Source organism: Protomyctophum parallelum (assembly GCF_964188405.1).
Source record: "Protomyctophum parallelum genome assembly, chromosome: 14".
Lineage (NCBI taxonomy): Eukaryota > Metazoa > Chordata > Actinopteri > Myctophiformes > Myctophidae > Protomyctophum > Protomyctophum parallelum.
The window spans coordinates 30,953,665-30,970,077 of record NC_139709.1 but is presented as its reverse complement, the minus strand read 5'-3'; the positions used below and the strand labels follow the sequence as shown (position 1 = coordinate 30,970,077).

Here is a 16,413-nt window from a genome sequence, read left to right as displayed (position 1 = left end):
CTCTTGGAATAGAAGCCATTTGGTCTAAAGTAGACCCAAATAAAAATTTGTTGTTTTTTGTTTGTTTTTACTAACAAAATAACCGTATTCATCAAATCAACTCTGTCACACTTTATCCACATGTTAATTGCATTATTCTATCATTCCCTAGCAGAAAGGAATAGTTTTCATAATCCTCATGGGGGCCCATGCCTGGTTTAGCCAGGGGAGGGCGGTGTTGGACAGTGTCTTGACTGTCTTCAGTGCAGTTGGTTGCCCGAATTCCCCGAAAATCCTCATGGGGGCCCCTGGCCCTCCGGCCCCCACAGACTCTACGACACTGTTCCCTAGTCTAAAGCACTCTCTCAATCATAACGTAGACACATTCTTCTCCTTATGTTACCAGTAGTCTTATCATTTGTCAATGTAAACGCGCCGCCATCTCTCTCCCCCTCCTTGCTATAGGAGCATCGGTTGCGTGCGGTGCAGGAGGAGTTGGCCGTGAAGGAGGCCCGCTGGAGGCAGGCCGAGGCCAGGCTGCAGGGCAGCGTCGCCTCCCTCCAGCAGGAGTCGGAGCTGGAGAGAGAACAGCACAGTAAGGAGGTACGGTATGATGATGACTGCATGTATACAGTACACACACTAGACATGGCTGCTCCCGGGGTGGGGGGAAGGGGGGTCAGGATTTATTTTTTTATTTTTATTCCATGGGCAAGGCAGACAAAATCAAACATCAGTGCAATATATATATGGAAGAACCTGTGTTCCCTACTACCTACTACTGATCTTATTTCAGCATCGACTGCCTCTTTTTATGGTATATATTTATGGTACAAGCTCGTAGGGCGTCACTGAGTGGCGCGCTACGAGTTTCTATACGCGCGCTACGTATAGAAACTAAAAGGTCTGCTATTTTTTATTGTGAAAATGTAGAAGACATTTTAGAAATGTCGACGTCAGGCCTAAATGGGTTAAGCCAATGGGGAGTCCGCAATGCCTTCTCATACTCTGAGCAGGCCGTGAGAGTCACTGAGTGACTGAATTAAGGCTGTTTCAGATGGTGAGTGAGTGACCGACGCAGGCGTTCTCGCTTGGATCAGCAACGCATCATATGCACGTGAGGGGCGTGGGCCGCGTAGCGTGAGAAGATGCTGATCACAATCCAGGTCTAGAGTCTAGCCGCCCACGGGCTGCGTGTATGAAATGAGCACACGCTCGTATCATCAATGCCCCTCAACTTCTCCGCTCGCCCCCAGAAGAATCGCCCACCTCTCATTGAAAATGGATTACCAAGGCGCCGTCAGTCGACTGAAACGACCTTTAGTCAAGCAGACGTCCTCTCAGGCTATGGAATCACAACTGCCGGCGGGCGCTATACGTAAAGAGGGAAATGTGCATCAGTTGGTTCAACGCTTTTTATTATTTTATTTGATTGATGAAAGGCCCAAACAATACAGTTTACTAGCGAGACCACCTCTTCCCTATCTGACAGCGGTCTGCCTGATACAATAAAGAGTCTTAAAAAGACAAATGAGTGGCTGCACACACTGATAGCCAAAGTGCAGGATGCAGAGTAAAAAGCAACGTTTCGGCAGTACAACTGCCTTCTTCAGGCAGTAGCCTAGTTCAATTATTAGATCATTAGAAACTCATTGGCTCATTGCAGCCACAATGAGCAACTCCGGTCACGATTATATTTACACGCAAATGTAATAGATTAATAAGAATTAAATTAGCTATGTCTCTAAAACAAAGGAGTTGAATGTCATTTCATACAGCAGTTTTTATTAGAAGCCTAGTAGTTGGTTCATGTTTATTTTTGTTTTTGTTTACGGTTGGATGTGGGATTGTTTGTGCCTGTACGAGTGCATTATTCAATCCACTACTTTGGTTAGAAGAAAGGCATCTTAATTTAACTCTTGAGTTTTACACAACTTTGGTAAGATGCAAGAGTCATGACAGTACTACTTTTCAAGGGTTTTAAATTGCCACAAGCTGATATGTCAGATTGTGTTCTTTGTTCATCGCGAACCACGTTATGTTAGCGTTTCTATTCTATTCAATGTCTGTCTTCTAATCTCAACTGTTGATTTCAACTGATACCACTATCTTTTACTTAGCCTGTTAACCTCACTTCAGCCTTTACTTCCCTATTTCCTTGACCACTAGTTTTACTTCTCTTTCTTTACTTCATTTTCCTTCCCCATTCACTTATTCATCTTATTTCCTCTTCTTTCTCTATAGCCTACTATTTCCTATTTGTGGAATTTTGATATCTACACGCTTGCATTGTAAAACAAACGTGTAGATCAGCTGTTCTCGCTATTTGTCATTCAACAAAATATATAGGGCTTAAGTGGCTTGTCACGCATTTACAGGGTAGTGTGTTTGTCACAGTGCACCATGTATGTCATTTCCTGCTTGGTGGAATGACGGATCCAATCCCTCTTTGCTGGACCTCTCCGGACCTTTTCCTTCTCTACCCCAGTGGTTCCCAAAGTGGGGTACACTCTAAGAGTGTACAAATGGACCCTAACTGGTCCATTTGGTTCCATTTGTACACTCTCAGAGTTAAATTTAACATTGATTTTACAATATAAATTGTGGTCTCAGAGATAGAAATGCCATTAAATGGTGGGGGGGTTCTGTAGACTAATGCATATCAAAGGGTTGAGAATTGCAGCTAGAGCTGCAAACATCTTCTCTTATGGGGGTCCCTGGCATATATTTTCAAATGGGGGTCCGCGGGGCTAACAAGTGTCATTTTAGGGGTCCTTGACATGACAAAGTTTGGGAACCACTGCTCTACCACTCATTGTACCCCCCCATTCCCCCCCAGCTGGAGTCTCTACAGCAGACCCGAGGCCAGCTGCTGAAGGTCTCCGAGCAGATCTCCTCCACCATGCGCTCCTCCCAGGAGCAGCTCACCGCAAAGCTCCAGCAGAGCCAGGCCCAGCTGGACCAGGCTGAGGCCCAGTGCCGTCAGGCCAGGACCCACGCCACGCAGCTCCAGGCCCAGCTAGACCAGACCATGAGCCACCTGGACCGGACCCGGAGGCAGTCGGAGCATTCCCGGGACCGCGTCGCCGAACTCCAAGCGGAGCTGGATCAGAGCCGGGCCCAGCTCCTTCAGACCGGAGGTCAGCTGGAGCAGGGCGTGACTCTGTACGAGCAGGCCAGGACCCAGAACGGTCACCTCCAGGCCCAGTTGGAGATGTGTCGGGCCCAGTTGGATCAGAGCCGAGCCCAGCTGTCTCAGCTCCAGAGCCAGCTGCATGGTGCGGAGAAAGTCCTGGAGACGGCCAATGAGACCCTGCTCATCAAGGTACAGGTCTGATAATGTTTTGCGAGCTTCAGGGCTTAAAGTTCTCAGTCCTAGGGACTGATTTCAGTCCTGAGGATTTCATAGGGGTCATTTAATGAGATCAGTGTTGGGATTTTTGGGGGCTTTAAGCCCTGGAGATTGTAGATCGGCTATTTTCGCTTTTTACGCAACACTCGTACGACCCAGTATGAAATAAAGTTAGGGCAATAATTTATATATATATTAAAAAATTCTGCCTGACAGTGACAATATGCTTTAGTACTATTGCAAGACAAATTTCCAGGCGCTTGACTGATCCCCTGAAGGGACAGACATTGAGACAATAGAAAGAATAAGATTTACCATTAAATCTATTATGTAAGCAAGATGTAGAACGTTTCTCTCATGGAAACTTGAAAAGGAGACGGTGGAAAGACAAAAAGTGAAACCAGCCGAGGCCGAGTTTCCATTTCTAGTAGCCATGATGACTGCAGTAGCAGCTTCTGACCACGAGGTGTCCTTTTATTTTTAGCACAAAAAGGGAAACCCTTTGAACTGCAGCTGTTTTTCATATTTGACACAATACATCATCCTGTCACCTCGTAAGGTTTCAACAACCCACTGAATTAAGAAAACATCCACTCATCTTTTTCAGTTCCTAGTTGTCCGTTTTACCTGATGGCAGTGCTCTAGGTTTTGCTTTTGTTAACCCATTTAGTACTGATTAAAAAAAAACGCCTTCTAAATCCTGACCTGCACTACAGTAGGTTTTCTGAAAAACTTCTAATATTTATTCAAAAATACAAACATTTTATGTTGCTATATACTAGTGATCGACCAATATGTTTTTTTTAATGATATTTATAATTATTTTGGTACCGATATTAATAGAAATTATGAATATTGAAGCCGATAATCGGGCCGTTGCTGATAATCGGTCGATCCCTACTATATGCTGTACATGGCAACAAGAACCCAAAACTGGGTTCCCGTCTTGGAAGGGTAAAAACCCCAAAAGGGGTTCCCGTCCTAAATGGGTTTAATGTGCATCTCTCTCTGCAGGAGTCTGAGGTGACCCGTCTCCAGGCCAGGATCTCCAGTTTGGAGAGAGCCTCAGACCGTCACAACTCCACCCTTCCCACCACCCCTCTGCCCCCGTACGTGTGCGCACACTCATTCCCTGCTCAGCACTCGCACGCCCCAACCCGCTCCCCCGCCCGCTCACCGACTCGTTCCCCCGGATCCAGCCCCTCTCCCACCACACGCTTCCCCTCGCCGCGCCTCCGCTCGCCGCCGCCGCGCTCTCTCGGCCAGCCACCGCTCCCCTCGTCGACCGGCTGCGCGCACCACCACCTCCAGCCTCCTCTCCTGCCCGACCTCGGCCCTCATCGACCGCCGAGCCAGGCCCGTCGCTCCCTCGAGTGGCTGCCGTCCGGCAGCAGCACCGACTCCTCCCTGGATCTCCCCGAGAACCTGAAGGCCACCCTGAGGGAATCCCTGGACCAGCAGCAGCAGTCCTGGGAGTCCTCCTCGTCCCTCTCCATCTCACCCTTCATCACACGCATGGCGGCGACGGACAGCGGCTGGCAGGGACTGAGCGCCCTGGACGCCAGCGGGACCACCAACTCCTCCTTCAACCCCCTCACGTACATGGTGGAGAAAGCAGACGACCAGGAGGAGGAGGAGGAATGGAACCCTGAGCGTGAGGCTGCGTTGGGGCGGATATCGGGCGAGGGGGAGAAGGAGGAGGAGTCTGAGGCGGGCTCTCTGGCGGGCATGCTGAGGTTTGTTAACCACACCCTGGCCATGCAGGACAACGCATCCCTGTGGAGCTCCAAAACCACAGACAACCTCACACTACAGGTAAGATCATCACGTCTAGAAGACGCTAATCATTATCGTGTTTTATTTATACTTTTTTTTTTTCTTCATTTTATAATGATGAAAGTCAATGGGGCAGTGATAGGGCTGCCCAGATTTTGATTCATATGTCATATATGTGTTATAGGGAAATTACATCATAGACCAGGGGTTCTCAACCTGGGGGGGGGTGTCACCAAATTATTTAAAAAACACCTAAATGGTTGGAAAATGGAAATTAAGAGTTTACATAGTACACTACCTTCGTACACTTTCCTTACATGATCATATCTGGTTTCAGTATTTATGATGTTTTTTTTTTCTTTTTTGCATTTCCAGTGGTTTCCCAGCCAAAAACGTTGAGAACCCTGGCTGTCATAGACGACTGATGTCACAGGCTGGCTCATGAAGTCCGAGATCCACACTATGGATCCACATTGAAATACAACATGATTACATTTATACCCTTTTCTAACAAAGATTTTAACATTCAATGGATCAAATCACGGTATAATATTCTTTGGGTGAAAGCTCACTGAGTTGTACTCGTTATTTTCTTAACAAATTACCTCTGAAGTCTATAAGAACAACAATGAGTTAAACTGATGATAAGACGGGTATTCAAAGGGTGTGGGCATGGACCCTAACATCAGAGACTTGGTACACCCAGTGATGATAACCCCCCCCCCCCCCCCCCCCCCCCTGCTCTGCCCCAGTGTAGCCAGCAGCTTTACAAATACATTGTGATTGACGGTAATGGCTTTACATAGGAGAAAGGACTGTGATGGCACGGCTGGTTGTCTTCGAGGTATTTACTTTAGGGCCGCTGTGGCTCAGGAGGTAGAGCAGGTCGTCCAATGATCCCTGGGTCGGCGGTTCGAATCCCGGCTCCTCCTGTCCACATGTCGAAGTGTCAAGACACTGAATCCTACATTGCCTCCAATATGTTGGTCGGTGTGAGCTTGCCACCGTTGGTGCGTGAATGTGGGAAGTGAGGACGCTGGCGTTCGCCGCTTCACCTCCCAATGTATGAATGAATGAACCATTGTAAAGCGCTTGGAAAAGCGCTATAACAATGCAATTCGGCCCAGGCCGTAGCGTAACGGTCTGGGCACCGGACTGGTAATCCAGTCGCAGTGTGCCGCGGGTTCGACTCCCGGACCCGACACGGCCTTTACTGCATGTCATCCCCCCATCTCTCTCCCGTTTCCTGTCAGCCTACTGTCTGTCCCTTCAAAAATCAATAAAAGGCGTAAGCCGCAAAAAAATATCTTCAAAAAAAAACAAAAAAAAACAATGCAATTCATTTACTGAGAAATGTCATTTTGCACCGACCACAGCCTTATGCAACGATTGCATGCTGATGGAGTAGGGGAAGAGCATTGGCGGAAACGACGTACAACTTCCTGTCTCACTGCTGTACATTTCATTTGTTTCACTTTCAGAAGAACCTCAATGAGACATGAAGCTGTTCTACCAAGTGACCATGTGTCCTGCTAAAGGTGTGCAATACTGTGTCCACTCAAGCTGTTTACATTGTGTGTGTGTGTGTGTGTGTGTGTGTGTGTGTGTGTGTGTGTGTGTGTGTGTGTGTGTGTGTGTGTGTGTGTGTGTTTGCATGCCTGCCTAAGGCCGCACTGTGTGTGTGTAAAGAGAGAGAGAGTGATTGAGATTTTATAGCCCTAGGATTGATTAACTTTCCATGCTATATTTGGGTCTTTTAATGTGTGTCGTTTAAAAGCTACAGGCCAAACATTGTTGTCTGTCTGGGATTGGTTGCATTACCTGTCACTCAGACTCAAACTACTACTGATGATTTGATCAGTGAATGAACCTACAGTCTATTTTAGAGTTGTTGTTTTTGTAGCTTTTTATGTTGTATGTTTTTTATATATTTGTAAGTAATTGTACATTGTACATCACAGCTAAGTGAATGTTTTTTTTATAGAATAAAATGTGTTTTTATCAAAATGTTTTTATTTTCTGTGTACGTGTTGTGTTGTGTTGTGTTTGGTCCATCAGGGTTACTACTGTACTTATTCTCCCGAGGATGATTCAGAACCCAATGTGGGTTATTCTCCCGAGGATAGTTGGAGGATGATTCAGAACCCAATGTGGGTTTTTCTTGTTGGGGACTGTGGGAGTTGTGTTACCAGAGCAACCAGGAGTTTCCAATCTGAGAAAATAAAAGGAATTCATGGTCCGAGCTCTAGATGAGGTCAAGTGGAATGAATCTGTTATGACAACCAAGCTGACTGGGTTGGATTTGGACACACTGAGGAGGATGGTTGACATAACCACAACAGTCTTATATCAGTGGTTCATAAATGTCTTCTTGCCGGGCTACAGAATTGTTGCGTTTGTGATGAAAGTCACAAAGCAACATCCGTATCAAGTAATATGATACGGATTTATGTCTTTTATATCTGCACTATGCTCTTAGTAATTCATATGGATGCACTCTGCTTGAAAACATCCCTTAGCTAGCTGACAGTAAATCCATGGTTAAACTGGGAAATAGCGCTCGAAGGAGAGAGAATGATGGAAGAAGTGAAAGGATTTGGTGCATCATCATGCAATGTTGCTGTAGTCTCAGTAGGCCTACTCATTTATGAGAGAAATCAGAGAATGAGTATACTAACAGTTACATTTAATCTCTTTGTTCTTACTGTCAGATATGTGCAGTTGGATCAGTTTATGGTTGTGGATGACATTTTATCACATTGTCAATATACAATATCCAAAGGTTCTGTATTGTGTCTGCACCCCTAGCTGTGTGTGTGTGTGTGTGTGTGTGTGTGTGTGTGTGTGTGTGTGTGTGTGTGTGTGTGTGTGTGTGTGTGTGTGTGTGGTGTTTCTCTTGACACCTGTGACAAAGGCCCATTCACAATTCCTCCCTCTTGTGTCTACCCTGCATACTTTGCTGTTAGCAACAGACCAGCCCGCTTAACTTTGTCCTGTAGGTGTAGGAGGGAGGGGGAATCCCTCCATGACTAATGTCAAACACTTCACTCAGTGTTTCTGGGTTGGAAAATGTTGCATGTTAGAAGCGTAGTCCTTTTCCTTCAGCTGTTTCTCTTTCACTCATAGGGAGGGATCATGACTCATGCACATTGGAAGCTTGTAGATCTGTTATTTTAAGTCGGGCATAACTAATCCTAATGACAACCCCTAAAGCAAACCACTTTTATGCCGCCATTGCTTTATGCATTAATAGGGAATTTTTTGTCGTCATAGTGAAGTATTGTAGTGCACTGCAGTGCAGTGAAAAATGAAAACGGGACCGCCGAATATTCAAACTTTCCTCTGACAAAAATTATATATTTGTTTAAGCTTGTAAATTATTTCACAAGACTTCCATCTTCTCTTTTGTGATGTGTGTGTGCGTGTGTATTTGCGCTTACATCGGTACAAAGGATGTGGTGTACTTTCGCAGCCTTCAGTATGTCACATAGACAAACTGAAAGCTGATTCGGTTCCTTATTGTTAGGTTCCTCTGGGTCGGTATCACTGGGTTCCTCATCACCAAATGTATCTGCTTTCTGAAGGGTGTTTGTATTTTTACAGGTAGTTGCCAAGGTAACGGGTACGGTCGCCCCTTTTCCATCTCGCTCCACTACTCTACATAGCTGTAAATAACAAACATAATTCATGTTGGTGATTATATAATTATCATATGAATTTATCATATCATTGTTAAGTTCACACTGTATATCCACGGGCATAATAGCATGATGATGCCATTACAAAACATGGGCTACATGGAAGGAATGTGTTTAATAAAATGAAATGAACTGCTAGAAGGTCCTAAATTAACTTAATTAAGCAGTCACCGTCTCTGACATGTTCTTTCTAAATTTTAGTATAGAGATCGACTACTATACAATCAAATAAATCTGTATACAAGATAATTTCAGATTTCAGAGAGGGAGGGAAATACTAAATGAACTGTTAACTACAATTTAAAAAATCACGGGGCGAGTTGGTAAAGGGGCGAGTCGTTTGGTATTCGTTGCCAATGTCTGCCCTGAAAAAGGTGTATTTCAGGTCTAGAGCTATCTGTGCTTTATATGCCAGCGTACCACAGGTGCCAAGGCATTGGGTAGCTGTGTTTAACAGGTTTATTATCACATTGTGGGAGTGCAAAGACATTATGAACAGTGCAGAAGGTTGGTCGCCGAATCGTCATCATTCCTGTGCTGTCTTTAGACTCATGTCTCTGTGATATGGAGGTCATAGTCATCGTGGAGCCATGCTATCTCCAACTGAGTGCAATGGAAATGGTCAATGAGGTCTTATCGCTGGACATGCGCCAATGGGGCCCTAACAATGCCTATGACATAGCCTCTATATATCCTTTTGAGCTCCACACCAATCTCTGCCAGCTGATGAGAGCCATAAATGGACAGTTTGTCTGTTACTGTTTTCAACAGCATCCATGTTACCAGCATAGTAAATAGACAAACGGTATGTGCCAGGAGATTTTGCGGCATGTCGCCACAGCAATGTTAATGGACCAAATTGATATACTGTATGTCTGAACCGATCCAAATTAATATTGGACAACTGGTAGAAACAACAACTTGGATTGTTTTATTTTTTTAACACTCGAGTTAGAGTTCAGATTTAAACTGACTTTATAATGTAATAATCATAGTGTCATTTTTATCAACGGAAACGAATAGGTTTAAGCAAGGTTGTTCAGCAAGTCAGTATGGTCTAACAACTCATTTTATACTACTTTCAAAGATATTTGAAAATAGCCGATTGCCTGTAATGACATACCCGAAATAGGGACACAACTAAGGTTGACACAACCTTTAATGTTTGACAAGTTCATTTTAATCTGCCCCCATTCCACTCTACAATCTCCATGCTTCAGCTCATGAGTGCCGGCTACTACCAACCTTTCCCTTGTTTAACTGACCTTTTGTATAGAAAAAGGTTTCAAGCCTGCATCCCAGCAACAGTTTCTATGACAGCTCACAGTAGTGAGTTTGCTTCTCTGCCTGAAGGAGAGATATCGTTCCTTTGGCTTGCTTGAAGTAGTATAGTGGTTATGTTTTGTGATTTATTTTACTCACTGCTTTGTATTTTTAAATTCAAATATGTTTATCATCCGTTTCTTTTACATCTTCTTGATGCTCTGTATTTTAATACGTTTGTGGAAAGCACTTTGAGTTTCCTTGTTGAAATGTGCTATACAAATAAATTTGCCTTGTGCCTAGCCTGCCTTGTTTGCATATGCTGCATTGGTATTAGTGTTTTTGTTTTTTACAGATTGGTTCTGGTGCATTATTTCTGTATTTATAAGGGACGCCTGAGAAGAATGCCACAACATGGAAACTGGTTGCTTCGCTATATTATTAACCTCTGACTTGAGCTGCTTTTCAAGTTCAACAACTTTGTTATAGTTTCTGAAAATGATTATGGCATGCTTATGGCAGCCTACTTGAGAGGATGGTGTCGAGGATATTTTAGAAGTAAACACACTCCTCCCTGTTGTCTCCTGTTTACATGACAAGACTTGAGCCTATAGGTCAACAGAAAAATATACCTTTAAGGTTAAAGGTTTATTTTTCCATCTGTTGACCTATAGTCTCAAGTCTTGAGGCTATATAGTTACTTTGTTGACACATGTTTGTGGATTGTTGTCTTTCCTCATTTCTGTATTTTATGTTTTCTGAACATCCAACTACATATTCTGAATTCACAATGGCACCTTGAGATGCAGCATCTCATTTTAGAGGGGGTCCTGTACACATAAGTAAAACATTACATACAATACCAAATTTGTATACAAATACACACAGGTACAGTTTTATTGTTAGGTTTGTAAATGGAGACATATGGTAAATGCATATCTCAGTATGTCATACTGGATATTTAAGTATTTCTTACCATATATTATTTACTTGGGTGGATAGCTAATAGGTATGACCATGAAAAGTAGTCTAGTTCCTATTCTACACTGTATGCACCATAAAAAAGTAGGCTAGTTCCTATTCCAAAGTGTAAGGGAATTTTGTTACAGTTTTACAACTTCTCATATGTTATCATGTCAAATGTAACTGAACTAAAGCTTTACGCTTCATTCGCTCCTGTGAATGTAACCTGCTGATGCCCCTGGTATTCACAGTGTGAGCCTGTGGTGATTAAAGTTGGATCCATTGTGTGTACTAGCTGTATTGTCCCCTCTGGGTCGGTATCACTGAGTTCCAGAGTGGCAGAAGACTGGCATTCCTCGCCCTGTTGTGTGGGTGTGAATGATGTCACCCCTTTCTCTCAATCTGGCCCCAGATACGGTGAGCTGCCTTCAACTGAGCAAAAAAAGCTGGCAGAGTTTGTAACGCTACTGTAGCTCAATTGCAGCGTAATGGGCATGAGTTTCTGTTCGATTGAAAAAGCACAAAGTGCTGGAGAGAAAGATAAAAGAAATTTGGCAATTCCAACCATCCTTCCAACAATATGCTTCTATAATCAAAATCATGAGTCACTTTGAACTATCAAACCAAACAATATTAAGTCTGAATGGAGCAAAATGTATTATATGAAAATATGTTTTGAATCATGTTATGAGTGAATATGTATAATCAGGGTTTCCTTGTGGTTTACAACGAACCAAACTGTCATGGTTTCTATTTTGGGAATTATATTTTCGAATCGTTTGAACCCGTGCAGAACTTCCCATGGAACTTCTTGGCCCCGAGCACATTCGTCCTGGAGAAAGCTTCACTTCTCCACCTCCAGAAGTACCACTTTACTTTGGCTCCCAGGAAGCCCAGTTCAAATGGCTGTATGGAGCCATAATGGAGGCCAGTCAGGCCACACCCTATTCGATGCGTGCACCATCAGACACTATGTTAACCTCTCAGGCAGCGCCAGTCAATCTACACAGTGACACAGCTAAGACCAAATAGATATTTTGGCTTCCTACCAAGCCAACCGGATGCAGCACACCTGCACCAGTGCACCACAGATGTTTCTCCTGTGTACTTCTACTCAGCGGTCTGCTGCACAGTCAGCCTTCCACTGGGTATATTTTTAGTTGAAATGTGTTTACATAATATTTGAAATGCTCATTTGCATCCACACTGGGACATATTGTCCAAGCCTGGGATGCCCACAATGAGGACGAGTAATATCCTGGAAAGAGAATGTTTTACTGGGCATAACTTTTCAAGGGACAATTTTAAGCATAGGGTTTGAATTAGGTAGTCGGTGGAATTAGATTCTCCAGTTATAAACGTGTATGTGAGATCATAAATAAATTAAAAACATGTTTTTATGTGATGAACTGATGAAAAAAGGAACAAAATAAATGTGATAACGGGTTCCTTATAAGGTTATCACATTTATTTATTATTATTTTCGGAAACAGGGCTTGTCTGTTTGATCAAAATGGACTGTGTTCAGAAGCTTCACACAATGTGGCGGTTAACTTCCGGTTGTGCTGTGCTGTGAGCTGGTGGGAAGCTCTCCTTATCAGCAACCAACACATGAACTTCTCTACTTTTTTGTTCTCTACTTTATTGTACTCATCTCTAAGTACAATAAATAAGTGTCGTATATTGGCGCCCAGACATAGGCATTTAGTTGTGGGTTAGATGTAGTCTTATAGTCCATGTTTAAAGTGAGCCCAAGTTCTTAAGATTGGGTATGAGCTAAGGAAGTGATACTAGGGGTGGACATTCCCAAACCCTGTCCAGGCCTGGGTCATACAGGTCAGATGGATGGCTATAGCAAAGGCTTCAAATGATGACTAACATCTGTTTATCATTAGGGTCTGAGCCAGCCAAGAAGTCATGCCATTTCACACACACACACACACACACACACACACACACGCACGCACATGCATGGGATTGGTACGTGTGTAAAGAGACTCAGTTTGTAAGAGCCTTGTGGTGGTACGAACGGGGCTTCTCAGAGAATATTGGGTCCTGTTTGGTCATGATTGTGGCAAGCTCATTGGTGTTCTTCAAATAAACTCAAAATGAGAAAGAAAGTACACTGCCTGGACCCTCTCTTTTTTATACAACCTGCCTGGTAATATATCCACCATTATCAACAATAATATACTACATAAGCTATGGTTTATATCGCTTCTACATTGTAAAGGGGTTGAGGCGAGGCCTTACCTGTTTGCCATTAGTATATGCCCTGATGAAGACGGGTTCACACTTCACAGTTCAAACATTGGCTTTTCAGTCCATTCAACCATGCATGCTCTACTACTGGCACCTCCCACAACAGGTCACAGACAAGGTCAGAGAGAGAAGGGCGAGGCTGGCTGGCTGGGCACTGCGTAAGAACCATCAGTCATTGCTATCAGTCTTGAGTTTTAGCTCAGTGTGCAGAGAGTTTCCTGCCCTATTGTCTGCATGCTTACAACATCATTTGAGTTCTGCTTGACTTATGTTATTTTCTCCTAATGAATTTCATTCATGCATTTAGCACATGCTCTGATCCATCATCCATAGTGACTTACAAAGTGCAAGATTAGAGTAAATGGCAGAGTAGAGTCCGAAGGGGCAAGTTTTCTGATGAGAAGTGAGTGTGCAGACTGTTGGGGTGGGGGGTGTCATTCCACAGCTTCAGAGCCAGGAATGAGAAGAATCTGTATGAGAGCACCTTGGCTGGCTGTATCACTGTGTCATTTGAAAACTGCAAGGCCTCTGAACGCATGACCCTGCAATTTTCTTTTGAGGATGGTTAAAATTATCACGGAGGTCTCTCTCCCCTCTATCCTGGACAGCTTCCAGACATGCTGTGTATGTAGGGCCTCTTTCATTGTGAAGGACCGCTCCCTCCCCTCACACAGACTGTTTGCCCCCCCCTGCCAGAATGGATGGACTCCCCCCCCCCCCCCCCCCCCGACTTCACAGACTTCCTGCAGCATCATCACCATCACCACGCTGTATCTATTCGGCCATGTGAACAGTGAACACCATGAATTAGACATGAGGTTGAGAGATACCGGTAGTTAAATTGGTTTTTACTCTGCGCCATACCTTATTATGGTATTTATTTATTTTTTCCCCATACAACTGCTGCCCTGAGTCCCTATTTTTAGGGAGTTTTTTCCCCAGAGAGGGGAACAGCCTATGCAAGACCTCCTGGGCTCTGTGTCTCCCATAGGATGTCACTCTAACTGTAGACAAGTCTAACAGACCTACCCCCAAGTACCTGGGGTAGGAAGCTCAACACACTGTTTTGCATTAGTACATCTTTCCTGGGCACAGCCGACAAGCCTATACTCGGCTAAGAAGATGTACGGTATATGTAGCCTACAGTACAGGTAGAATGGTATGCAGGTATACAGGTATTATACAGTATCTTTGAATATAAACACATCTAATAATGTGTGTGTGTGTGTGTGTGTGTGTGTGTGTGTGTGTGTGTGTGTGTGTGTGTGTGTGTGTGTGTGTGTGTGTGTGTGTGTGTGCGTGTGTGCGTGTGCGTGCGTGCGTGCGTGCGTGCGTCTTGGCTCTCGCAGTCTCCAGGTGTGTTCTGCAAACAATCTCTCCCACTGAGTCCCAGGGTAGAAGAAAGGTAAGAGAGGGCGTGACTTGTACAAGCTTGCCTTTAGGTTTGTGTTTAGGGATTAGCCTACACTGTGTGAGTCAAACTGTGAATTGATGTTGATGTGGGCCCATGCTGCTATTAGCCATTCAAATTATGTGTTTGGTCTTGAGTATAATTAGATAGGCCTATTACTGTACACTATAATGTTTGACATCTCTTCTATTAGATAATTCAGCTGTCTGGGCTCACACAAACATAGGCTAGGCCTACTCTGGTCTCTGAAAATGGTTCTCAGCATAGGTGTCCAAATAGTTTTGAACTGTAGTATAGTATAGACTACAATATACTAGGCCTGGCCTACTATTGAGCTAACCCTAGCTCTTAAACTCACTTTCTCTCACCAATGCATAAACTCAATTCACTGTTAACTATAGTCATTCATTCCTTTCTAGGCAGAGTCGACTCTATAGTCTATATGGACAAGACCAAACAAGATTTCTGTCTCTTTCTCAGCTGTCTCTCCTTTTCTGTCTGCTGGTTAGATGCATCTTCAAAGACACAATCGACCAATCAATGCTATATTCCTCCATTAGACAGACCCATAGACTGAATGAACACTCCCCCTTCTGTCCAGTAGCCAACACAAGGCAGCATAGCCCAAAGGCACTTCCACATCTGCCGTCTTCCACCTCAAATCTGCCCTCCGCCGCTAACTCTGCAAAACATCTTCTAAACCTGTGAGTTTTGTTTGTTTATTAAGCGCATTTATTTGGGACTTTTCAGTAATAGTATACTTTACCTCGAAAAAATCTGCTTGCAGCAATGTCTTTTATAATCTTCACCAAATACGCAACCTCATCGTTTTAATAAACGTTGGAAAAGATAACGGATAGTCCTATGGTGTGATTCTGGTTAAAAGTTGAAGAAATGTGAAATGATTTCATTTCCAGCTGTGCCAGCCTTGCATTCATTACGCTGATTCATCCAGGACTTTCGCATATGGAAACATAGGGAAAATAAGAAACGTTATCTTTATAATTAGTAATTACTTAAAATGTCTTGTGGGAGATACGTTTTTTTCTGTTTGAACATTTTAATGTCTAATTTACAGAATAATAATTGCGATAACGACAACACGTTTGGATTTATTACGTAATTTCAGCCATGGGAGGGCTCTGAAGAAAAGCGAACGAGAGTTCAAAGTGTAGAGCAGAGCAGCTATGCACTTTATTAGGCTATTCTAAATCTATTCTATTCTCTATTCCATTCATATCTTCCGCAGGTTTCAGTTATAGGTTAGTTTTCTCTGCAAGGACGACCGCCACAAAGCTGAAAGCCAAATTTAGAGTAGAGAGGAACAAATTGCTGCTTCCATGCCTTCTAGAGCAAAAACCACAGCTGAGGCAAACTTAATTAATGTTTATAGCTTTATGGGTTGGCAGAACCTATAGCTGCATTTGCCAAATTTGACACAATTTTAGGCCCTCCTATATTTAACATTCACAAGTTACAGCGATAAGTTACCTTCATGGCTATTCATATCGTCCTAGCCTCTGGGAGTTTATTGTTTTTCATATTTTTACATGAAATGTTATAAATCAGTTATGATACGTCATTGTCTAGAATCTAGATTTACTGATCTAGATTACTGATTACTATTGAAACCCATGTATCAATAGTGAATAATTCAGCCATATGCAAGTTGCAACTGTGCCTATAGTGACTATGTAAGCATGTGGTGA

General features: G+C 43.5%; 1 protein-coding gene across 1 annotated transcript in view; it reads left to right on the top strand.

Moving 5' to 3' along the window:
- The window catches only part of ccdc18 (coiled-coil domain containing 18), a 29,497-nt gene extending 22,844 nt beyond the window's left edge, over positions 1 to 6,653 (top strand). Inside the window, exons 23-26 of the mRNA XM_083782733.1 lie at positions 445 to 582; positions 2,819 to 3,304; positions 4,346 to 5,146; positions 6,589 to 6,653. Of these exons, the coding sequence (XP_083638859.1) occupies positions 445 to 582; positions 2,819 to 3,304; positions 4,346 to 5,146; positions 6,589 to 6,609 (1,446 nt within the window). The 3' untranslated portion in view covers positions 6,610 to 6,653. The remainder of the gene's footprint in view (positions 1 to 444; positions 583 to 2,818; positions 3,305 to 4,345; positions 5,147 to 6,588) is intronic.
- Positions 6,654 to 16,413: the final 9,760 nt, after the last annotated feature.